Consider the following 27,154-nt stretch of genomic DNA (forward strand, 5'->3'; position numbering starts at 1 on the left):
TAAAAACTATTTGTAGGAATTGTGGAAGCACTCTTACGTGGGCAAAAGAAATTAGGGTCTAAACATTCAATAAGACAGAAGAATGATTTATTTGGAGAAGAGGTTATATTGCTACACCATTGAAAAGGCTGACATTGAGTAGAATTACAAGCAACAGTGTATTGCTGTGAGGGAGTTACATGTTCAGTGCTAAATTGATATGTGAACCATACAGATTGTGATCTTTTGAATAACCATGACATATCTTATAAATGCAGTCACTGAAATCTTATTAAAATTAGAGACACAAGATTCAGTTCCCATTTGCAACGCCCTGCCTTAAGATGCGAAGCCTTGACATCACCACATCCCAATCAGCATAGGCTCCCTCCAGATGGCGGGTTATCTCAGTTCCTGCTTCATAGCTGCGTCGGCCGTGAAGTAAGCGCCAATTATCAAAAGTAATGACATCACCTAAATGAAAGAATTTGTGTTTAAATGATTTACAAAGCAGGCAAATATAACAGGCAAAACCCCACTGCTACTCAGTTCATATCAATAAACACTACATTTATTTCTTTATCCAAAACTGCACATTTGCTGTCACACTAATCAACCTCTAGATGCAAACTGCTTTAGGCCTTGACTCTTAAATCACATAGCCTGGTAGGCTCCTGTGGACACCTTAATAATTCTTACTTGGAAGATCTGCTCTGTGTAAATCTTTTTATTGTTTTTACTGCTTGTCACTTATCTCTTAATTGGGAAATTGTTCACCTAGTTGAACAGTTTCAAATCATTATAAAGACAATGATATTCTTATTTGGTCTTTTATATTCCCAGTCTTTTATGGACATTATTTTTAAGATTCATAAGAACTCTAAAAGAGAATTACCCTTTCATACGTGAGAACATCAAAGCTTCAACAAATTGAGGGATTTTCCTAAAGCTGCATTGCCTTCACATGGTAAACCTGGATTCCAACTATTTTCCCCCATGGTGTTTCAGTTCACACGTTGCCACTCTTAAAATCAACATGCTGTGACTGCGTGGCAATGGGTTTATGGTGATTTCTAGTCTTTTTATTATGCCAAAGTTCAATTCTAAAAATAATTTCCACCGTGCATGGTGGTGCACTCAGGTAGTCTCAGCTACTTAGGGGGCTGAGATGGGAGGCTCACTTGAGTTCAGGAGTTTCAGACCCATCTTGGGAAATATGGCAAGACACTGTCATGAGAAAAAATAAGAAAGACAGATAAAGAAAAAAGAAAAGAAATAAAAACAATTACAGTAAAACAAATCTTCCATTTGGCCAAATCAAGAGCAGAGAGAAATTATGCCTTTCATTACAGATAACAAAAGCCTTAAGTTCAAGAGAGTCATTGCACAATATGTTAAGAACAATGTACTATATTGTTGAAAGTTGCCAAGAAAGTAGACTTTGTGTTTCTACTGTAAAAAAAAAAAAAATACCTATGTGAGATAATGCATATATTCATTAGAATGATTTAGCCGTTCCATAATATATACATGCTTCAAAGCAACATGTATATGACAAGTATATACAATTTTGTTTGTCAATTAAAAACAAATAAATAAAAAAGGCTAAATTGTGGAGGCACTTCACTTAGCAGAGATGGTCCAGAAAAAAAAAAAAAAATCAGTGTTTTTTGCGCCTTTATTTCAAGTAGCTAGAGTACTCCAAGTACTATTTTATTTCAGGCAATACTATCTCTGCCTATAAGTTTTAGAAATAAACTTTCCTTAAGTGTTTTATGATCAGCATCATGAGGACATATTTGTCTACCAGGATAGGAAAATAAAGTAGAAGGCTCAGCTTGTATTGATAGGCTATTAGGATAGAAAATAGAAAACACCAGACTTAATATCAGACAGAAGGTTTCATTTGGCCCAGAGTTTCTTTAAAGTAGCAGAGGTGGGAGCCAGGAGGCTGCTGTTTTAAGCAAGTCAGCTGTTCACCAAGATTCTACTGTAAAACTGTTCTGGATATCATTCTCCATGGTTAAAGTTGGAGAATATCCAAATTTTTTACTTTTTTGAAAAAATGTCCCCACTGACCTGGATTCATCTTGAAGATAAACTTGTTTTCTTTGCTGTTCATGAGATCAACAAACTCTTTTAGAGCAGCATAAAAAGGCTGAACTCTCTCAACAGGTACATCAAATATCGTGTCTCTAGTTGCATTGTTGAAGTTGATGCGAACCACTTGGCCTTTGTCATCTAACCTGTTGAAGAGAAAAAATTAACATATAATTCATGAAATATCTATTTACATTTGTAAGGGTCAAGATATTCAATTTACCTGTGGTACAATGTATTCCTTCATCTTTTTCATTCATTCATTATGAATAAGTGTTTTTAGAAATCTCACTGCAAAAATGCTAGGAGGGATTATACTAAAATTAAAATGTTACTGATATATTCAAGTCAACATTTTGTTATGCTTAGTGAAATTTATTTGTTGTTCTTTAAAATAGGCTTTACATATTAAAATCTCATGCAACGAGTTTATAGGTCAGTTACCTTTTGTATTTTATCTAATTGGAAGAAAATTTTATTCTTTAAAAGCTTGATATATATGGTTCTTATTTAATGCCTAGTTTGGAGACGGGGGAAAGTGAAGAATAGAGAAAAGAAGAGACTAGCCTGAGAACATTCTTCCTATCTACCTATCTATACCACATGTCTTAGTCTGGAGACCTTAAGAAGATTGGTACTGTATTTCACTCAATGTTGTATTCCCAGTTCTCAACAGAAAGCCTGGACATAAGAGTTGGTAAATAAACATTTGTTGCGTCTGTATATTTTTCATGCTTTGCGAGAGTACTGAAGTCTCTTTAGTACCTTGGAAGATCCTAATGTTGTGATTTCTCTACTCTTTCTTATAATATGGACTGTGATCATGACAATGCAAGATAATACAACTTTCAATGTAAGAAAAGATAACAAACTTTCTGAAGTTTGGACTATGCTGGTTATAATTAGCAAGACATGGACATCACTTACATACAGAGGCAAAAAGAGGAGATTTTTTTTTTCTGTGTGTGTATACAGTTTTTGTTTTTAGCTTATTGGGAAGGTGGACTTTCAGCCAGACCTTCAGTACCAAGCAACTCCCAACTTTTATTTTTCCTTTAGGCAGAAACAGTAGGTATGAATGAAAATAGGAGAGAAAGTGGTCCAGGATGGGGACATATTGCTTAGTATTACTTCCTAAAGAAGTATCCCCAGGGGACAAACCCAGGGGGTTTGGTAATGGTAGTAATGGTAGCCCATAGCTGAGTGAAGCCCACACCTGGTGGATCAGACCAAACAAATTGTTCCATTTGCTTGGACATAGAGAATTTGTGTTGGGGTCTGGGCTGCACTTAGCTGACTGGTCACACAGAGAGTGAACCATGATCAATGTCAGGATACAGAAGGAAGGATGCAATTGACTGCTAGAGAAGACATTAATCTCAGGATTGAAGAGTTAGAGGAAGTGGGGGGCTGAAACCTTAAAGATCAACCTAAAATGCAAAATTGGATTTTAGTAAGCAGGAAATTCCTTTACAGAACAACAGAATAAAAGGAAGCATCTAATGCAAACTTTTATGCAGATGAAGGGTAAAATGTCATAAAAGATGAGAATAATTAGCTATATATTTAGCTGTGAACAAAGGAAAAATATTTAAAAATAAACCAGCAACAAGATGACAGTGAACCAATCTAGGCAAATCATCATCAGTGATGCCAACAAGAACCCGAAGAAAGGACCATAGATATCTCCCACATTCCCAGTTGCCGCTATGAATATTTCCCATTAGTCTTGCAGGGAGATGGGATGTTTTATGGGACTTCTTGCTTTTACTGGGGGAGTGTCTCTATGGTATTATCTGTTGCATCACATTTTATGAGAGAATCTGCAGGAAAAAATTATTTCAGACTTTAGAAGCAATTTGACTCTTATAACTGATTATATTCTTTCTTCGCTTTGGTTTCTAGATTGGATCTGAAATAGAAAACTATTATCAGTAAATTGTTGGCATTTATAAAATGAAAATTATAGCAAGCTCAAATATACTTTCCATTTTCACTGATAGGCATTTTGGTAAGTGCTTCCATTTATTAACTCTAAACTTCCTACTTCATCATAAATTATTGATAAGTGGCAGGTATTCTTTTTTTTTTTTTTTTTTTTAGAAAAGAAACTGAATCAGCAAGGGGAAGTCATTGAATAAGTGGTTGCATAGATGGCAAATAAAAGACTTGTATTCACATGAGTAAACTTGCAATCAATAGGATTGATTAATTCCACTATTATTTTTTCCACCAGTTTCTTCATTAATTTATTTTTTATTGTATTGGATTGTTACTGATTATTTTAGCAGCCTTAGAGACTCTTTTGTACTAGGAAGGATATGAAAATTTCAAAAGAATTTAAAAGTTTAACTACAAGAAAATTAAATTAACCCAAACACTCAGGAGACGGAAGCTCTCATTAACTGAAACCCTTGTTTTCTCTCTTGTTGTTAAAAATGTATTTTTAAATGGATTAATGTTAAACACTTTATTATCTCCATGGATATCCCTGAGACCTTGCTAATGGCCAAATTTTAGATTGTATTACAAAATATATCAAAGCCAAGTCATGATTTGGTTGATGGACGTGCAGTTAATCTCATTCAATAACTAAGTTTCTTGCTTCACTTCTCTTACAGAATCTGCAATTATTTTAGGTCTTAACAAAAATTTTTATCTGTCATGGATTTTTAAAATTTAAATTTATTTCAACTCATACATAAAACATAAAATTAAAAATTACACACTAATAGGGTAACATAAGGTTTTGATACATTTATATACATGAGTAATGTGTATATCAGATTAAAGTTATCTATCTCCTGATGATAAAATGATAAAAGTTCTCATTTTAAAGGGACTGTTTAGATAATTTAAAATGTCACAGTATAACTAAGAAGCTTGAATTATTTCTTCTCTTTCTCCCCTCAATGGCTGAGTTCTCAGAGAACACCTCAGCTTCATTTTGATCTAGAGTATATCCCTGAGGATTGTCTTTCCTTCATACCTCTTATCCAAACTACCAGGAAAATAATATTTTTCCCTGAAAAATATATCAAAAAATATATCCTTTTCAACATGGCCATTACTGTCACTTGGACCACTCATGTTCAGGGTGCCATCATCTCCACAGGGAGTCCTAGCAGTAGTTTTCTGCCTGGTCTTCCTTCTCCTGTTCTTGCTCTATTTTATACTATGTTCAACACAACAGCCAGAGGATCTATATAACATGTAACTTCACTCAGAATAAGAACCTAGGTGTTTATAGTTATTAACAACACTACGGATCAGCTGACCCCATCTGACCTCCTCTTGTAACACACTTCCCTTCTCTCAGCTCTGGCTGTTTCTTGAACTATCTAGACTTGTTCTTGAAGATTTCTTAGGACTCTTGCTCTAGCACTTTCTAGAAAACTCCTTCACTTCTTTAAGTCTTTGCTCAAATCTTTCCCTTACTACACTATTGAATGATGAAAATTTTATCCTGGCTAAGTCTTTGGTCCTACAGATTCCCTTAATCTTGATCTACTTTTCCTTTTTTCCCCTCCTTAAGTCTGTAATAGTTTTTTTAATATTCATTATGATTTGCTTATTTATTTCAAAATTTCAAATTCTCCCTTTCCCCACTAGAACTCAAGCTGTGTGAGGGCAGACATCTTTATTTTGTCCACTGGCATATCCCAGGTACTAAGAAGAATGTCTGGCCTCAGTAAATATTTGTTGATGAATAAATGAAGGCTGTGCATATACATAAGATAATGGAACTGTGTGCTACAGATTTGATTATCTACTAAATGAATTTATTTCCGTATGTGGCTATTACTCTTAAAAGAATACAAATTTAATTCTAAAATCAGAAACACCCCCAAATTAACTGAAGTCTATTTGAATACATAATGTCCTAGAGACACAATCTAAGATAATTCTTGAATAATTCTTATAGCCTTAGTGGGTACTTAGAAAAATCATGATCAAATCATTTTAAAAGAACAAAGACACAAATATTCTCTGTAAGGAATATATGATTTTTGTTGACTTAGCATCTTTTGAGGGAGATTCTGTTTCATTCTCAGTTCATGCAGTTCAAACAAAGCTGACCCTCTCTATAGATGAGCATGTGGTCCTGGCACGGCTACCTGGAATTCTCCAACTTTGGCCACGGCATTTGCTTCAAGGACAGACATAGACATAAGTTGGACAAGGAGTCATCTACCTTTGTCACAGTTGTGCAGAAAAAAGTACACTCCTTGTGCTGTAATTGTCAGCTCCAAGAGTAATGAACACTTGGAGCTTCTGAGGATCATCTTTAAAAAGGAGTCAATATGGGGTGGGGGAGGGTAGAGAAAAATTCCAGATGACAAATGTAACTCCTGGATCTACCTATTTTGAGTTATGTCCTTTCACTTTTGCTAGTACAATCACACTGACTAAGACTATGTAGAACTAACACTTTTAAAATGAAGTGCACATTAAATCTTACTTTTCCTCTAATATTAATAGATTATTTAAGGTAATTTGATTAAAAAATTCATTCAACTGTGGAAATATTCTTTTTTTCCCTTTTGGCTTAAAAGATAAACAAACAAAAAAAAAAGCTTTGCAGTTAAAGCATTCTACTGTTTAAGCATTAGATTAATGGAGAGTTTGCTGTCAATTGTTTTATTGCAATGAGAAATTCATAAAAAGTACTCACTCTATAATTTTGTGTTTAGATTGTACAGAGAAATCACAGTAATCCACTCCAATGTCTGTAAAGTCCACAAAGGTGGAAGACAAAATCTGGAATGCCCGAGGATTTTTTTCCTTGAGCTTTTGGCACACATTAAACCCATCTACAATTTCTGAATCACCCCCTGTGACTGTTTGTTTTATGCAGTGCAGAAGCTGAACCTGAAAGAAGAAATGGAGAAATAGAGTTTAAAATAATAGCATTTTACTATTTTTGATTTAAATATTCAAAAAGATGCACAAATCAAAATCAATGAAATTTGTTTTTATATCTGTTCTCTTACATCAGCAGAGAAAGGGGCTGGGGACAAAAAAGATGGTTATGATCAATACTGTATAATTAGAATCTGTTATAATTGAAGACATGGACATAGGCATGATAATGTTCACTAGTAAGCAAAAGGCACAGGTCATAAGAGCTGTAGAGAGTGAACTCTGGATATTGGAGCAGGCAGGAAAGGCCAGCAGAAGAGGTAGTATTTAAGCTGGGCAAAGGGCAATGGATAAGATTTGGTATGTGCAAACTAGACTGAGAGTGCAAATAGAAACAGAGAGGATGTGCATGCAAAAGTGCACAGTTCACTCAGTAACAGACAGTTTTGCAGTGGCACAAGGTATAAATGGAAAGAGAAGATCAGGTTAAAACATGATTTGGGGTTTCATGGAGAGTCTTAAATGTTAAAAAATATTTGTTCTTTCTGTTGGGAATTATTGAATATGGAAGCAATATAGAACTGACCTGAAAAAATTAGCCCAGTGGTGTTATAGTAAATGAATTATTTTTGAGGAGGAAACAGGCCAGATAGTAGCTACTTGAGAGTCTAAGGCCATAATTCAGATGTAAGGATAAAAAAGGAAGGAAGTGGGGTGGGAGTATGAGGGATGGATAAGCTCCGACACACTGAGAATGAGAAAGCCATGCTATTAAGTGCTAATAAATTTTATTAAGATTTTTGGGAAAATGTTTAATATTATTTCATTTTGAAAAGTAAATCATAGTAAAAATTTAAAGATACTTTTGAGTGGAGCTTTTCATTGGTTTTGTGACTCCTTTTGGTAAGTCAGCATAGATGGGTGATTTTGAGTATTTAAATTTAGACCCTGGTTTTCTGTTGGAAGAAACTAATAGCATTGAATTGCAAATCTTCATTCTTACTGAGTGAAATAAATTAAAAACATTGTCTGATAGAGTGCTTATAGAATGGAAGAGACAAATATGATCAAATACCCAGCCTTGGAGGGATACCAGTATTAGTTAAAAAAAATAATAATAGTTTAGTTTGGTTTGTTCCACAGCTGGCCTGGAATAATGATGTCCATCAGAACTTTTGTAACAATGGAATATTCTTATTTGCTGTCTAATGACAGCAATCTCTAACTTCACCTGGCTATTGTGTGCTTGAAATGTAGTGTGACTGAGGAGTTGAATTTTGAATTTTATTTAGTCTTAATTTTAATTAATGTGTGAATAGTCACTTGTGACTAGTGACTACTATTGGATAATGCTGATCTAGAACATAAATACTGCTTCTCTTCCAAACCTAATGTACAAGTTTCCCCAGTTTTTATAATTTTATATATAATTTATTCTAAAATTGAAATTGTATCATGTATATTACTACACATAAGAATCCTTAGAATTTGATAGCCACTGGGATTACAGGAGTGTGCCACCACAGCCAACTTTATGCCATTTTTTTTTTTATGCTTGAAAAATACATGCATAAGCTGATCAAGTGGCTTAAGAAAATCATCTCACAAGGGCCATGAGGGACAATGTAGTATGATGAAAAAGAAAAGGAAATGGAAAAGTCCATCAAACTCTCAATGGCAAAATGATAGCATAATTTTATTTTGGAGAGAATTGGAGGGTTCTTGAGATTCTTTTCAATTTCATCATAAATGAACTCACAGAATATTTCAAATATCAGTTTTTTAAAAGGTTAGCTGATGTTTTTACACAAGGCAAGGCCAACTAACATCTTCTTTCATGTAGTTAAATTTTTAATACAATCTTATGACAGGAAAATGATGATGGAGCCTGACACCCTCACCACGAATTCAAATTTGTAGAAAACCAAATTTTATTTCATGTGAGTCATTCAGAATTAAAAAATATTTTCTTTTAAAGTGTTTCTTTATGGCAGCATGTGACTTTTGGCCCAGAGAAAAATAGTGAGCAAAGTAATATCTGTGTTTCATTAAAGATGTGTCTTCTTATCTCCACCCCATTGGATCCATCAAACTGCATGCTCAAGAGGAAACTAATTATCCAAGTCATTTCATCTGTAATTAAAATGACATTTCAATAAACTTTTATTTGATAAACATTTTACTATAAATAATTTAATTATCTTTTCTAATTTCTTTTCGAATTGTTATGGAAAAGCTCAAATACAAAAGAAAAAAAATAACCATTCAAAATGGAAGTTTGAACAATAGTATAAGCAGGTATCCATATATATATATTTTTTTATCAGAATCACAAGTTTGAGCAGACCCTGGGCAACTTAGGCTCTATTTAAAAAATAAAATAAAATAAAAGTTGGGAAAACAGCACTATGATAGAGTATCCTTGGGTTTAATTCCCAGTATTGAAAGAAATTATAGTAAAAATCTATCAAGTCATTTATGTAATTTTAGACCTTTGTTGCACTTTGCTTATTTATAGAGTATCTGTTATGTCTATATTATGTGCAAGATGATGTATGAAGTTTTGAGACAGAGGAAGGTATGATTCAGTCCTTGTCTTTGAAGAGTTTGTAAAGTGTGACAATATATACAAATAATCTATCATATTACATTATATCACATTATACAATTATGATAATTAGAAATTCCAACTCAGGAGCTTTATGATGTGATGATAAACTAGATGGAAATCTAGGTTCAAGTTCAAATTCCCCATGAATCACCCTATAAAAGTTTTTACCCTTGTACTTCATTTCCCCATTTTACATAAAAGTCACAATCATGTTAACCTTAAAGGAATGTTAAGAGTGATCCTATAAAGAAAGACAAGTCAAAATGCTTTGGAAAGCATAACTTTCTATGAAAATGTCAAAAATTCCATTGTACTTCAGGAAAATTTATGATATCATTTAATCACTTTTTCTTAGGCTTTCAATTTTAACCCAGAAACAAAAGGTGAAGTCATAAAATACAGAAGATAATTTAAAAATTTGAAATAGAATCTTTAGTTTTCTCGTCTCATTCTTCAAGTTTTATTCTATCCAACCTCTCTAACTGATCTCTGAAAGGTGAGTTGAGCTGATTAGTTTGGCTTTTAATAACAGGGTTTCAGAAAAATATCTCAGAACCACATTTTGAATAAATCACATTGTTGTGTCTCCTCCCTCAACTCCCACTCAAAAAGGTGACTATAGGAGTCATTTTTCTGTCATCATTTAGTTCAATGAAATCATGTGGATTTCTTTTTTCCAATCAACAAAATAATTTAAAACATGTGGACAAATTCTATACTCGCTTAGCTAATACTGGCAAGAACAATGGGTAGCAACCAGGGCACAGAGAAAATATGTTCAGTCAAGATGATGAAAAAAAGGGATTAATTTTGGTTTTGGCCCATTTCTCCTTTATTAACTTGAGAATTGTCCAGATTTTCATTTATCTTTGAAGATACAGATTTCTGTGTGGTTATTTCATTTAGTCCAGTTCAGCTTTAAAAATAGGCAAAGAACATACATTTTTTTAAAAAAAAAAAACATATTGTCCTGACCATTTGTGTTTTAATTTAGTAAATGGTGATTTTGTAAAAATGTATTTGGTTTACTAAAATGATAATTTTGTGAAGATGTAGAGGAAGAGTGTCTACTCAGAAATTCCTCTGAGGCCTTTGTGGCTCTGTATGGAGCTCCTCCTTCTTTGAGAGGGAATTTTATTAGCGAGATAGGAGATGGTTTCCAAAAATAGCATGAGTACTCTGTTCCTTATCTTTGAATCCCATTATTATGCATGTTCACAGCTCCTTCCTTGAGTTGACTACTTCCTTATTTCTTGAATCTGGGCAAGACTTGAGGTTTGCTTAGACCAATAACACACAGCAGAAGAAACACTGCACAAATACTAGCCCAGGCCCCAGGAAGCCTTGCATACGTTGGCTCTTTCTCTGAACATTGTGTCAGTTGCCATGGGCAGAAGCCTGGGCTAGCTTGTGGAGGATAGTGGACCAAGTAGAGCAGATAAGCCATCCTAGATGAAGTCACCAGCCCTTAGCCAATTCATCAGCTGAGTTAATCTGCAAATAAGAACTTCCCAGCAGAACACAGCCTGAATAGCAAGAATGGGCTAAGTATGTAGGTGCTCTTTTTAGCTATTAAGTTAGGGAGTGGGTTTTCATGTAGCAATAACTGATAAAAATGACAGCCATGTCACACTGTGCGAGAACACCATCTTGTATTCCCTGATTTCATTTTCATTTTTTAACTCTCTTACCGGGGATATATATACAAAAAGACACCAGGATATACTGCTGTCTTAAAAAAAATCTGTCATGGCAAAGCAAAAAGTGCCAATAATTATTTCCAGGAAGAACAAATAAATATATTTTTTAAAAAGATACATGAAAATGTCCTATCCCTCAGCAATTCTGATATTCAGAATTCAGGCACAAAAATGTTGTGTTTGGGTTGTGTTTGAAGAAAAAAAATTACATACGACAAATTAGCTGGTGAAATATGTAATCTTATACACTCAAAATATAGAAGGATTTGGTCCTTGGCCTGCTTTGTGGAAAATATGTTGAAGCTCACCTTACCCCAGGTGGATGGTGCAGGGCTGGATAATCCGTGTGAAAGCTTAGCTTCCCAGTTGTGTAAGCCACATTGTTTGCATCAATTTTGTCTTGCACTTGCCAAGTATGTCTGTAAAATACAAGAAACACATGTTTAAGCAGATTGTCACGAAGCCAGAGCAAATGTATTAGAATGAATTAGATATGGAGGGGGATGATAACTTTTCATTTTATGAAATAATTAACTTAATGACTATGAACCAAAAAGGTAGTGTAACATTCCTATGGCTGAAGTAATATAATTAGCATTTCCTCATTTCTCCCCTCAACAAAACCACATCTTCACACTAGTCTATCCTACAGAATTCATAAAGAAGTAAATGTGGGATTGTAGGTCATCTTTTTTTTTTTTTTTTAATAGCTTGATGCATATAACAAAATGAAGCTTTTTTGGTGGGGGGTTACTGAGGATTGAAATAAGGGGCACTTGACCACTAAGCCACATCCCTAGCCCTATTTTGTGTTTTATTTAGAGACAGGGTCTCACTGAGTTGCTTACCACCTCACCGTTACTGAGGCTGGCTTTGAACTCAAGATCCTCCTGTGTCAACTTCTCAAGCTGCTGAGATTACAGGCATGTGCCACTGCACCCAGTATAAAATGAAACTTTTTAAAGTGAGCAATTCAGTTGGATTTAGTACATTCACAAGTGGCAATCATCACTACTATAATTACTATATATCTGGTTGTTTTGTTTGGCTTTTGGTGGGAGCATGCTTGGGATTGAACCCAGGGCCTCATGCTTGCTACATGAGTGCTGAGCTGTATCCACAGTCCCTATATCTTACAGTTTTAAATCATTTCTATCATTCTTAAATAAAACCACTTTTTCAGTAAGAAGTTGCTTGCTCTTCCCGAGGTCCTTGGCAGCCATTAATCTGCTTTTTCTCTTTATACTTATTTTTAATATTTAATATATATGGAATTATAAAGTTTATATTTGACTTCTTTCACTTGGCATATTTTCCAGATTTCTCAAACTGTAGCATGTATTAGTATATAATTTCTGTTTATGACTTAATACTTTATTGTACAGATAACCACAATTTGTTTATCCATTCACTCACTGATGGACATTTGGGCTACTTCTACTTTCTAGCTATTGTAAATAGTGCTAATGGAACACAGAACATGAATATGCAAATACTTATTTGAGTTTTCAATTTTTTGGATATGTACATAAGAATAGAATTCTGGGATCATATCATAATTCAGTGCTTAACAGTTTGAGGAACTGCCAGATTGTTCTTCATAGCATCCATATCATTTTTATATTCTAACTAGCAATGTGTGTGAGTCTCATTTTATCTACATCTTCACCTATATTTCTATTTTTTTTATTAAAAAAAATTGTTGCCTGGCATGGTGACACCCACCTGAAATCCCAGTAACTTGGGAGGCTGAGGCAGGAGGATGGTGAGTTTGACATCAGCCTCAGCCACTTAGTGAGATTCTTAGTCACTTAGTGAAACACTGTCTCAAAATTAAAAATGAATGAATGAATGAATGAATAAATAAACAAATAGGACTGGGATGTAGCTCAGTAGTAAAACACTCCTAGTTCCAACCCCAGTACCAGGGGATAAAACTTATTATAATCTTTCTAATGGGTGTGAAATTGCATTTCATTATGGTTTTCATTTGCTTTTTCCTGATGAGTAAGCATGTTGAGTATCTTTTCATGAACTTCTTGGCCTTTTGTAGAGTTGTTTATTCAAGTCTTTGCATTTATTTTGGTACTGGGGATTGAGTCTTGGGACACTTTGACACTGAGCTACATCCCCAAGCCTTTTCATTTCCTATTTTAAAACAAGGTGTCACCAAGTTGCCCAGGCTGGCCTCAAACTTGTGATCCTCCTGTATCAGCTTCCTGAACATCTGGGATTACAGGTGTGTGCAACAATGCCCAGCCCTTTGCTCATTTTTAAATTGAACTTTTTATTTAGTTGTAAGAGTTCTTTATATAGCCTGGCTATTGAACCCTATCAGACATGTGATTTGTGAATATTTTCACCTCTTCTGTGGGTGATTTTTTATTTTTTTACTAATGTCCTTTGATGCCCCGAAGCTTTAAAATGTGATGAAATCCAATTTTTCTATTTTTGTTGTTGCTTATGTTTTTGATGTTGTATCTGTGAATTCATTGCCTATTTGATATCATGGAGATTTTCCTCTAAGATTTTTATGATTTTAAATCTTATATTTTTGTTATGGATTCATTTTGAGTTAATTTTTGTAGACGATGTGAAGCAGAGTCCAGCTATCTTCTCTTGAGTGTGGATATTCAGCTGTCCCAGCACCAAGCTCCTTCAGACGCCTTGTCCCAGTTACAATCCCTTCTCTCTTCTCCAAGGTAACCACAGCTGTGACTTCTATTGTTGCAATTTCTTTGCACTTTCTTAGAGTTTTATCACCCAAATGTGCATCTCTCAACACAGCTTAAGCTTGCTCAGAAAACAACTGTTGTACATTTTAAATCTCTTAATCTACAACTTTTCCTTCCAAGCTGTTCTTCCAAGTTATTGTTTGAAGATCAAAGGGAATTTGACCTATAGAGTGCCCCTGTCTGGACTTTGCTGGCTGCACACCCAAGGTGATATTTGACAGTTTCTCCTGTCTTCTGTGTTCCTGAAGAATTGGCATTTGGAAGCAGAGGCTTTGACAGACTCTATTCTCTCTCTTTGGTAAAACTGTAGGTGGCGTGTGTATGTATGTGTGTGTGTGTGTGTTTTCTAAAAGTTGTAATGTCTGCATTCCTTTTTGTGATGTTTGTACACGTTCATGCTCAAATTGTGAAGTAACAAACTGATAATTTATTTTTATTTATCAGGTGGATTACTTTTAAAAATAACCTGCTTTTCTCTAACCTGCTATTTGGTGACACTATATAATGTCTTATATAAAGATGATTAGATAAAAACTCGATGCCATCTCTTTATTTACCATTTGTAATATAATCAATTTGCTTCCTACCATGCCAAATTTAACAATAAGTTCTTTAAAATATAACATTATTGATAAACATGTATTAAAACTAAACTGAGGTAATGTTTCATAAAATTGTGAATGTACTAAATGACACAGAACAGTCACGAATTAAGAAAACAATCCCTAGTCTTAAAAGTATAAAAACTAGGTAATTATAAAAAGAACCAAGGGTTACTTGCAATTCCGTGGCAAGAAAAGTAAATCATTATTCAGACTTTGCAAGGTGTTTCTCTTTGAAGATTGAAACAATGGGTACTTGGGAAGAAGCTATGTTTCAAAATATAGCTTTAAAAGAGTTACTACATAGATATGCCATTTTATTTCTGTATAATGTCTACTTGTTAACTTATGTTTGAAGTTATCAAATCATTTTTGAATAAATATATTTAACAGATATGCTATTCCTGACATGGATTCTGCATTAGCGATAGTACAAGGCAGCTGGGTGCAATCCTGAACACCTGTAATCCCAGTGACTTGGGAAACTGAGGCAAGAGGATCACAAGTTCAAGGTCAGCCTGGGTAACTTGGAAAGACCCTGTCTCAGAATAAAAAATAAAGAAGGATGGGGATGTAACCCAGTATGAGAACACTCCTGGGTTTAATCCCCAGTACTACAAAAGAAAAAAAAAAAGAGAGAGAGAGAGAGAGAGAGAGAGAGAGAGAGAGACAACTTAAGGAAGAAAAAAGACAAATATATAATTACAAAATTTTAGAGATAAGCACTATAATGAAAGTAAGCCAAGGTAAAGAGAAGATGTGGGTATAGGGGGGGTGCAGAGATGATGCTTTGGTAACTACACGGTAAATAGTTGACATTTTGTTTTTAAATGCAGAAACCCAAATATATTAAGAGAAGGAGAAATGTGAAATCCTGGGAGCTGTATGTTAGGCAGAGGAACCCTAAGTGAAAAGGAGCTGAGTTTGGAATGTGCCTGGCATGTCTGTGGGAGAACAGGGAGAGGGTGGCTGCAGCAGAGCTGCCAGGGAATCCGGAGGGGGAAATTCATCAGATGCACAGGGGAAGCCAGATCCTGAAGGGCTGGTGGACTAGGCTAAGGATTTGTGATGGAAGACTCCGAGTTTCTCCACTGTGAAAATTATACTGAGTAGTTGTTTTACAGAATTGCTTTGTTGTTGAGCCGGGAGTAGTTGGTACTGGGAAAAAGATGCCAAAAAAGAGAGATGATGGTGACCAAGACTAGAGTAGAAGCCATCATAGGAAAGAATGGCCAGGTTTGAATTTTGAAGTTAGAATTAATAGGGTTCTTTTACGAATTGGATGTAGGATGAGAGGGAAACGGAGTCCAGAATGATGCCCAGGTTTTCAGCTTGAGGAACCAGATAGAGAGTGGTCCCATTTACTGAGATTCACTCTGTAAAAACACACAATCAGGTTGGAGAAATCCATTTCTATTCTTATTCTTTTTGCAGAGTTACAGAAGACAGAAATCAAGAACATCCTATCATAGGCAGTTTGATTCACTAATTTAAATGACTTTTTTGGTGCTTTAAAAAATTCTTTATTCACCAGAGATATGAGAAATTGTGCTCTATATGTGGAATAAGAATTGTAATGCATTCCACTGTCATATATATACATATGTATATATGTATATATATGTGTGTGTGTGTGTGTGTGTGTATATATATATATATATATATATATATATATATATATAAAGAATACATAGGTCCATGTATGTTATTGAAAAAAAATTCTTTATTCAGGCCAAGCGCAATGGTGCATGCCTGTAATCCCAGCAGCACCGGATGAGATAGGAAGATCTCGAGTTCAAAGCCAGCCTCAGTAAAAAGCAAGGCGCTGAACAACTCAGTGAGACCTCATCTCTAAATAAATACAAAATAGGGCTGAGGATGTGGCTCAGTGATTGAGAACCCCTGAGTTCAATCCCCAGAACTAAAAAAACAAAAACAAAAACAACCCAAAACTTCATTCACAGATGGACACATGATCCTCTTAGTTTTGGTGCTTTAGCTGCCCCCTGCATGTCACCCAGGGGCAGATCCCCTTGCCTAGTATTTCACCTATATCCTACAACCTGGCAAACCTCCTTAACCCTGCATGTTCACTTTGCCTTTCCCTGTCAGAGTTCATATTGATTCTCCAGAATTCAAACATCCAATGCAAGTTCTAGGCTTGCCAACTATTTCCATACTTGAGTTTTCTGTTCTGATCCTGTTGATCTCATTTCATCTCTTGCCTTAAGCTTTTTTTTGCCTTTTCTCTTCTTAATTTCCTATCTACCTAGACCTACTAGTCAAAGCCCAGCTTAAGTGCCAACTCCTTCACAGTCCAGATTCTAGAAACTCAGTTTTTAAATTTAACCTTGACTAGCTTCAAATTGTCTTGGACAATTTATAATTTCTGAACTTCAATTTATATATTTGTATAGTGAAATAGTTATAAACTTCAAAGAGCTGCTATAGCAAATAGACAAGGTCTATGTTTGACACATAAGAGATGCTCTTTAGGACTTTCTGTCCTTTTTTCGTTTCCTGTTTACTTAACATTTACCTCTCATTCCTTGGGGCTCTCCATGTATGTTTATTTGACTAATTTATTAGAACTGAAGTTGTTTGGTGTTTTGTGAAAATAGTTTCAATTTTTAAAGAGTTATCACTCTGATTCCATTTTGATGTATTATAACATAATTCTTCTTTGTCTTCTGAGTTTTAAATTCACTAAGTGCAAAACCAAGTTTTGCTCTTCTCCTGTTACCTAATCCAGTCCTTATGCTAAAACAGGGAACCAATAAATAGTGACAAAATGAGCATAAGAAGGGGCACAGGGTGACTTTTCTGAGCCTTCATTCTCCTAGGGTAAAGGGTAAGGGTAGGTTAAGGATGACCACAAGAGGGTGGGAAGAGAGAAAACAGTCAAGTTGACACCTTCCTCCATCTTCCTCCAGGGACACAACATAAAATGTCCTCCCACATATGGAACTATTTTTCTTAATGAGCAAAAGTAGGGCTTCTTCCCTGTTCTCCAGGTCTGAGAATGAAACTGGCTATTTTGTTCTGCTTTACTCATTTAAAATTAGAAAGGAAAACTCAGTATATGTTTCACCGAAGGTCAAATGGCCATCCATATGTGGCCATAAACTGTAATGAGACTGAGTGGAGGGAAAGAGGAGTATATATAGCCAGTTGCAACCCATTTTAAGTAGGAGTCAGGCAATCCATTATATTGCAGTGACTGTAGCCAAGAAATACATGTTCTCTATGAGGTTCATGTAATTCTATAGCTCATATAAAATACAGCTCCAGACTGTTGTCAACATTGGCATTTTTAGAATTACCAACATGTAGCAAAGGATTTAAGGAGATCAAAAACAGAACTTCATCAAATTATAAAATGTATAATATCTTTTGACTAAGTCGACAATGCTGTTGACAATATCAGCAGAAAATGACTATTCAGACTTTCTTTACAAAAGTGACGATGGTTTTGCATCAGTCCACCTATACTCTTTTTCATGATTTTCCCTATGATTAAGGATGGAGTTTTGCTATAGCTAAGAGCTGGCTGAGATTCAGGGCTCAGGCTTCAGGCAGAGAACAGATATTTTCTTTGTTTGACTTTAATTGGCTTCTACAGGGATGAGGCTTGAGACTTGGCTTCATCAGAACTCCCCTGGCCTCCTTAGATAATAGTTAGGGGATGATAAGTATTTTCCAGCCCTAGAGTGTCTTAGGCATAGTAGGAGATGTGTAGCCCCAAAGTCTGTGCTCACACAATCTGATACATCCTAGGAGGGGAGCTCACCAATTGCAACCATAAAACATTCTAATGGTTATAGCATGAGTTTGGAAAACCCCTTAAAATGTCATCCAGTCTTCCTTTCTTCACCCTTGTAGAAATTAATCATGGCAAACAGTATGATATAGATTGTCTGTGACTCTTAAGTTTTTACTTATCCATCCCAAATCTAAATCTCCAAGAAAATTCAGGAAAATACAAAGTAAACACACATGATGCATTGACCTGTGTAGAAATTATTTTTAAAGCCTACTTGTGGGGTCTTACTAAGATGATGCACATATACATGAGCTTCTCATTAGAGACAGATTCTAATGTTTTTTCCCCCCACTTTTTTATGGTGCTGAGGATTGAACCCAAGGCCTTGTGCATATAAGGCAAGCACTCTACCAACTGAGCTATATCCCTAGCCCTTTTCCCCCCACTCTTTAATTGGTACATTAGAGTTGTACATAATGATGAAATTTGTTGTTATGTATTTGTATATGCATACAATGTAAAAATATACTTTGGCCAATATCACTCCACAGCACTTTCTAATGTTATTCTAGGTAAAGCAAGAACCCAAGAAGATGACTGAGAATTGCCATTGTTAGAGCAGTTTTAAAACTGAAGAGACAACTCAATTATGACATCATAATCCAGTGGTATAGACTTGGTTGCTATTGTGCTAATGTGGTAATTGCATGTTTTATTTTCAAGTATTCCTGCTTTAACTAAAGATGCCTAAGTGGTTCTTGTCATTCACAACATTTTATTAGAACATTTGCTTTTGTTTTTGAATAGTGACATTTCTTTCTTCAAGAATTCTATTAAAACCTCTTGTACTTTATTGATTTTTAGAGAATATGTTGTTGGGTTGTCTTGAATGCTAATCTACTAGCTTTATCCAAACACAGATGTCTGGTCATAGATATTCATGATATCAATAATGTTTTGGGACAAATTTGAATTCTTTAGTGCTTATGGAATATTTTAATATTGTTTTTACTGGATTTTTTCTTTATATCTTTGGTGATAGATTTTACAGTCTTATGGTTATGATTTGCACTTGGAAAATGATGTCGAATTAATTTGTAAATTTTTTTTGTAATAAATTTTATGTGACAAGATGCCCTATGTGTGCAAACCTGGATTTATTATTATCAGCAAACACAACCTCCAATGAACCTACTGCAAACTCTTATCAGATTATGCAAGATTCCTTATTTTGAACATTGTTATTCCATTGGATCCAAAACAAAATGCCCATATGCTATTTTTAAAGTTCAAAGTGGATAATGATTCTCTAGCTAAAGTTTAAAAAAGAATTTTAAATCTACATGTGGAAAGAAATATTATATTGCAGACTATAGTTGTAACATTCACATCTGAACTACTGGATATAGTCAATCACTTACCAGAGCTCCAGGTATCTATTTTTCCATTATCATTTATTATACACCTATAATGAGCTAGAAACTGGGGATCCAGAAATAAATAGAAGACACAGTGATTGCACTATCCAAAAATTACTTGGAAATCTACTTGAAAGACAAATTGATGTGATTTATCTTCCCAAGCAAAAGAACCAAGTGTCATATGAATGAAGAAATAAAGAATAAATGGAAGTTCTGAAGATGTAGTAGCTTTACCTTGACAGGAGAAATAAAAAGTAGGAAGGCCCACCGCCTCTGAGAGCAAATAAGAGAAGTCCAATAGTGTGTGGTCAGGGTTTGCTCTATGACTATTCTTGGCTTCTGTTCAAATTTCTGGTTCCCTTGTTGTGCTATAAAATCTTACAAAACATCTCATTACTTTAGGGAATTGGGTTCAAACATTTTCTTTATCTGGTAGTATTTAACCCACTGCCAAAATGTGTTGATTGAAGACATGCATGCTATAATTGTAAATTGCATTATTTTACATTATTTTAAAACTATAAGCTTAGTCAATGATATATTTTGAGTATATGGAAGTCACAAATAATTTTTTATATCAATAATTGTTATTGTCTTCATTCTAAGGAAGTATTTTAGATTTTTGTTGTTGTTGTTTTTATATCAGTACATGGCAAAATTTCTAGAGTCCTGTTTTAAAAGGTTCCAGTTCTACTTATATTAGAGATAATATTTTACATTGATTCATATCTGAAAAATAAAGACTTTATACAATTTTAGGCTGAGAGTTAGTATCCTCAAATAAAAGGTACAAACACAAAAATAACCTTTCTGATATTTAGTGTTGCTCTTAATCAACCCATTAAATGAATGTTGAAATCTTCATGAAACAAAGGTTTGATGTAAAGAAGAAGGGGGATTCTGGGGTTATGGGAGTGATATACTTTTTTACATCTCTCTGAATTCCTCCTGAAGAATATTTAGAATGAAAAATTAAAAACTCATGAACAATATCTAAACCGAAATTTGGTGACAAGATACTCCCATAACCCTAAAATTAAAGTGGATAGAGATAAACCTTTCAAAGTCACAAGACCGAAGTGAGATCAGCAACAATACAAGAAGAAACAGAAGGAAGCACTGGGGTACATGACATATCTAAAACATTCTCAAATCACTCACAGATGTTCACTAGTAAGTTCAGTAGAGCAATTTGAGGATGGTAAGTAAATGCATTGGGGTGGGGTGGGGAGGATTTCTACATTCCAGTATAGCTGAGTATGGGAGGTCCAGGGTTAGAGATCAGTATAATCTGGGCCTTATGAATTCTAGAAACTAACCAAACAAATCTTTTTTTCATAGCAAGTTTCTGAGGGGAAAAAAGCAAAAACCCTCCATACTAAGAAATGCATTGTCAATAAATATGAAACAAAAAGAAGGGCCAGATAAACATGAAGAAGAGGAAATCAGGTCTCAGAAAGTTATCAGCTATAGTTTTGAAAAAGAGCTTAAAATCATAGGTTTAAAAAGTTTCTGAATCATATCTGCCTTTAATAGTAAAAAAAAAAAAAAGAAAACTAATTTCATGTAAAATTAACAACCAAATGTAATTAAACCTTAAAATAAAAAAATATTTTAAGAATAAAACTAATAAGTAACAAAATAGCATATTTACTGACAGTATCTGTCACAAGGCCATACACCTCAGAAGGTGATAAATATTTTAGTTTTCCAGTTTCTATTTTCTACTTATCACTACTTCTAATGAATTCAAAAGTCCTTAATGAAATGTTACAGTATATGAAGAATAACATACATCAGAATTAAAGACTTAAATTTAGGGTGATAAGTCAGGAAAGAAAAGAATCATTAAACAAACAAAGACTAAACAAGAAGGGATGTATGATCAAATAAGCATTATAGGTAAGGCTGAAAGAGGATCCAGATGTTGTCCTAACTAACTCCATTTTTGCCTTTCTAACTTGTTCTTCTTCTAGATACTTCCCAGTTTATCTCAAATTTTGGGAATATCAAGTCTTACACCTTATGATGGGAAACAAGGATGCTCTCTCCCCCTCCTAAACTTGTTATAGTTTGGATGTGAGATGTCCCATAAACATTCCTAGGTTAATGCAAGAATGTTTGGAGGTAAAAAGGATTGGGTTGTGAGAGCTGTAACCTAATCAGTCCGTCCTAGTATAAAAGGATTGACTGTGTGGTAACAGTAGTCAAGTAGGGCATGGCTGGAGGAGTTGGGTCCCTGCAGATGTGCCCTGGTAGGCTTGCTTTTCCCAGCAGCCCCTTCTCAGCAGCCTGGCAGCCTGTCTCTACTTCCTGGACAGTGGAACAGCTTTCTTCCATCCCACCCTTCCTTCATGATGTTCTGGCTCATCTTGGGCCCAGAGCTAAGGAGTTGGTCCACCATGAATTGAACCTCTGACACTGTGAGCTAAAATGAATCGCTTCTCCTCTAAGTTATTTTGATGGGGTGTTTTGGTCACAGGGATGAAAAGCTGATGAACACAGAGTGGGAGCACTCATTTCCTTACAGGAAATATCCTCAAGCAATAATAATTTCCCCGTGTGCCAACAGGCTCTTATAGAATCAGACCTCAGATAATCATCAACCAGACCACAGTGTGACCTAGACTCCTTGACTATGCATATTTCTTGCCCTCTGCTTTTGTCCTTCCCCTATGCAATCCTAAAGCTTTTGTCAGGACCCCCAAAGACAGGGCTTAGAATGCTGGTTCTCTGTTTCTTCCCATTGTGGCCGCACTAAATAAATTCCTTTCTTTCTTCACCACCACTTTTGTCTGTCTGATTGGTCTCTCAAGGTGGTAGATGGCAAAATCTGGGCTACTGGGACCTCCAAAGTCAGGTCTCCAGCCTAGGATTTTTTAGTACAAATGCCTTTTTTAACAGGAGATAAAAGAGAGAAAATTTTAAATGTCAAAACCAAAAAAGAGATAAAATGGATCTGAGAAACAGTAACAAGAGGACAGGCAAAGGAGATGACTTAATATATTTATAGTAGGGGTTCTGAAAAGAACAGAACAATCACTAAAAAGAGGACAAATGCTGAAAACTACAATTCAAGAAAAGTTTCTTGAAATTAAAAAAAAAATTGAAACTGCACAAATAAATTGCCTAAGAGCAATCAAAAGACATAGTCTGTAAGATAAATACACTTTAAAGAAAAAAAATCTATTCATCATCCAGGTAAAAATGTCAAATTACTCAAAAGGAAAAGAAAATTAGATTACCAATAAACCATACTGACATAAGACCCTGTGAGTCAAGAGTTCTATATTTAGCCAAGTCCAATTTCAAGTATAAAGACAGACCTTAAACTGCTGTCAACATGTAAGGAGTCAGGGAATGCTGTTCCCATGAGAACTTCCTGAGAAATTTGCAAGAAAATGGGCTTTAGACAATCAAAATAAATACAGATTAATTGACACAGGATTTCTGCTGAGCAGTAAACATATTTACTTCAACTAGTTATAAGGGTTGAAAAAGATACAAAAATTATAAAGTAGGGAAACTAAACTGTAGTGCTGAGAGATGCACATGTGGGTGATAATACTCTAAATTAGAACAGGAAGGTATGAAATACCACAAAATTCAGGAAAGTCATTACATTTGAAGAGAAATGAAGTTTGGTTTTGGTAGGAACAGATGGATGGGTTTTGGGATGGCTGGCAATGTTCCATTTCTTGAACTGGGTGGTGTTTAAGAGTGTTTGCCCTTTGTAGATAGATGGATGGAGTTAGAGAAGATAATGCTAATTGAAGTTAGCCATTCCCAAAAAACCAAATGCCAAATGTTTTCTCTGATATAAGATTCATAGTGGGGTAGGGTGGGGGAGCATGGGAGGAATAGACGAACTCTAGTTAAGGCAGAGGGGTTAGAGGAGAAGGGAGGAGGCAGGGGGTAATTAATGATGATGGAATGTAATGATCATTATTATCCAAAGTACAGGTATGAAGACACAAATTGGTGTGAATATACTATGTATACAACCAGAGATATGAAAAACTGTGCTCTATATGTGTAATAAGAATTGTAATGCATTCCGCTGGCATATATAAGTAAATTAAAAAAGAGTGTTTGCCTTATAATAGTTAAGCTATGCATTTTTATTGTGTGATTTTCCCTGTACTATATTATATTTTGCCAATAGAAGTCATAGTAATAGAGAATAGAATGGTGTTTACCTTGAATTAGAAGTGGAAGAAAAGGAGAGATACTAGTTAAAAAGCACAAACCTTCTCTTATGAATATTAAAGACCTTATGTAAAACATGGTGACTATAGTTAATATTCTTAAAATATACTTAATAATAGTGTATACTTGAAATTTGCTTAGACAGTAATGTAGACATACACATAAGGGAAAGACTTCAGCCTGTTGAGTCATGTAACCCTAGGATATAATCAGGTTTGCCTGATTCTTCTGCCTCATGATAAAAAGGAAATAATGATTCTTTCTTTTTTTTGATTTAAGTTTTCAAATTTGTTTTAATTAGTGATATATGACAGTAGAATGCATTTATGCACTTTGATATATCATACATAAAATGGGATATAATTTCCCATTTTTCTGAGTGTACATGTTGCAGAATCATATTGGTCATGCAGTCACATATATACATACAGTAATAATGTCTGTTTCATTCTACTATCTTTCCTATCCCCACATCCCCTCTCCTTCCCTCCCATCACTTCCCTCTAAGGTGACTCTATTCTTCTCTAGTTCCCCCTGCCTTATTGTGAATTAGCATCCACATATTAGAGAAAACATTTGGCCTTTGGTTTTGTGGGATTGGCTTATTTTCCTTAGCATGATATTCTCCAACTCCAACCATTTACTGGCAAATGCCATAATTCACTCTTCTTTAAAGCTGAGTAATATTCCATTGAGTATATATATACAACATTGTCTTTATCCATTCATCTATTGAGGGACACCTAGGTTGGTTCTATAGTCTAGCTATTGTGAATTGAGCTGCTATAAACATTGACATGGCTACATTACTATAGTATGCTGATTTTAAGTCCTTTGGGTATAAACCAAGGAGTGGGATAGCTGGATCATATGGTGATTCCATTCCCAGTTTTCTGAGGAATCTCCTCCATACTGTTTTCCATAATGGTTGAACCAATTTGCAGTTCTACTAGCAATGTATGAGTGTACCATTTTCACCATATCCTTGACAACATTTATTGTTGCCTGTATTTTTGATGATTGCCATTCTGACAGGAGTGAGATGGTTTGCTTTTCTCTAATTGCTAGAGATGTTGAACACGTTTTCATATATTTGTTGATCAATTGTATTTCTTCTTCTGTGAAGTGCTTGTTCATTTCCTTAGCCCATTTTTTGATTGAGTTATTTGGGTTTTTTTGGTGTTAAGTTTTTTGAGTTCTTTATATATCCTAGAGATTAATGCTTTATTGGAGGTGAATGTGGTAAATATTTTTTCCCAAACTGTAGGCTCTCTTCTCACAAAGTAGCAGGATATAAAATCAACACCCATAAATCAAATGCATTCCTATACATCAGCGATGAAACCACTGAAAGAGAAATTAGGAAAACTACTTCATTCACAGTAGCCTCAAAAAACGAAACAAAACACCCCGGGAACCAATCTAACAAAAGAGGTGAAAGACCTCTACAATGAAAACTACAGAACACTAAAGAAAGAAATTGAAGAAAACGTCAGAAGATGGAAAGGTCTCCCATGCTCCTGGATAGGCAGAATTAATATTGTCAAAATGGCCATACTACCAAAAGCATTATACAGATATAATGCAATTCCTATTAAAATCCCAATGACATTCTTCATAGAAATAGAAAAAGTATTCATGTAATTTATTTGGAAAAATAAGAGACCCAGAATAGTTAAAGCTATTCTTAGCAAGAGAAGTGAAGCAGGAGGCATCACAATACCAGACTTTAAACTATACTACAGAGCTATAGTAACAAAAATAGCATGGTATTGGCACCCAAATTGACTTGTAGACCAATAGAGGTACAAATAGAGGACAAAGAGACAAATCCACATAAATATGATTATCTCATACTAGACAAGGGTGCCAAAAACATTCACTGGAGAAAAGACTCTATTCAACAAATGGTGCTAGTAAAACTGGAAATCCATAGCAAAGTGAAATTAAACCTCTGTCTCTCAGCCTGCACAAAAATCAACTCAAAGTGGATCAAAGACTTAGGCGCCTAATAGAAGAAAAAAATTAGGCCCAAATCTTTACCACATCAGCCTAGGATCTGACTTCCTTAACAAGACTCCTAAAGCGCAAGAAGTAAAATCAAGAATCAATAAATGGGATGGATTCAAATTAAAAATCTGCTTCTCAGCAAGGGAATAATGATTCTTAAAAGAATTGAAGATTCAAGATAATGACTATAAAGAAAGAGCTGAGCTTGATACTTAGTAGAGAAAAGGTGCTTCATGGAAAATTATTTCTCCCATTCCAAAGACAGTGGCCTGTCCTGGCTGCACAGAATATAAATCAAGGAGATAATGGGAGCCAGAGCAGACTTCTGGAGAAGAACTGCCTCAATAGGTTACTGTATTAGTCAGCTTTTTCCACTGCTTCAACCAAAAGACCTGCCAACAACAATTACAGGAGGAAAAGTTTATTTTGTGGCTCACAGTTTCAGAGGCCTCAGTCCTTAGATGGCCAATTCCATTGCTTGGGGTCTGAGATGGAGCAGTACATCATGTGGAAGTGTATGGCACAGGAAAGCATCTCGGGACATCGCACCAGGAAGCAGTATGTATTTTGTCCTCACCATGGACAAAATACATACCCCAGAGGCATGCCCTCAGTGACCTACCTCCTGCAGCCACTTCCTACCTGCCTATAGTTAACACCCTGTTAATTTCTATCATTGGATTTATACATGAATTAGGCTCTCATAACCCTAAATTTCACCTCTAAATCTCTTGCCTTGTCTCACACATGAGCTTCTGGCAGATACCTCACATCTATACCATAACAATTGTCTCAAAAACCTCCATAAGTGATTTCCAGAGTAGTTTGAAACACAAATTATTTTTCCTCCCATTCATGAGATGACCTCATACTTAAGTGGTTTTGTTGGCAGCTGCATTAATTACTGTGAAACTTAACGCCATGAAGGGAACCCCCAGAGACTGGCTCTTGGCTGATAACGTAAACTGGGGTTCATGATGGCTATAAGAACATGGCTTGTTACTCTGCTTAAGAAACCCTAATACTTACTAGAACATGCATTTTAAAGATTTCCCCTCTACTCAAACACTATGGTACAATAAACACAACTCAAACAGTATATTTCAATACTATATTTAAACCAAGTCATTCAGATGTCCCAGTATAAACTTTTCACAAAGC

The 27,154-nt window shown here is 35.1% G+C and overlaps 1 protein-coding gene across 1 annotated transcript in view; it reads right to left on the reverse strand.

Annotated features, from left to right (window-relative positions):
* Positions 1 to 292: 292 nt before the first annotated feature.
* Positions 293 to 27,154, reverse strand: part of Bbox1 (gamma-butyrobetaine hydroxylase 1) — a 51,615-nt gene continuing 24,753 nt past the window's right edge. The window contains exons 4-7 of the mRNA XM_027936708.2: positions 11,567 to 11,672; positions 6,755 to 6,951; positions 2,059 to 2,225; positions 293 to 453 (exon numbers count right to left, since the gene is read on the reverse strand). Of these exons, the coding sequence (XP_027792509.2) occupies positions 293 to 453; positions 2,059 to 2,225; positions 6,755 to 6,951; positions 11,567 to 11,672 (631 nt within the window). The remainder of the gene's footprint in view (positions 454 to 2,058; positions 2,226 to 6,754; positions 6,952 to 11,566; positions 11,673 to 27,154) is intronic.

The sequence above is a fragment of the Marmota flaviventris genome, chromosome 9 (genome assembly GCF_047511675.1).
Source record: "Marmota flaviventris isolate mMarFla1 chromosome 9, mMarFla1.hap1, whole genome shotgun sequence".
NCBI lineage: Eukaryota > Metazoa > Chordata > Mammalia > Rodentia > Sciuridae > Marmota > Marmota flaviventris.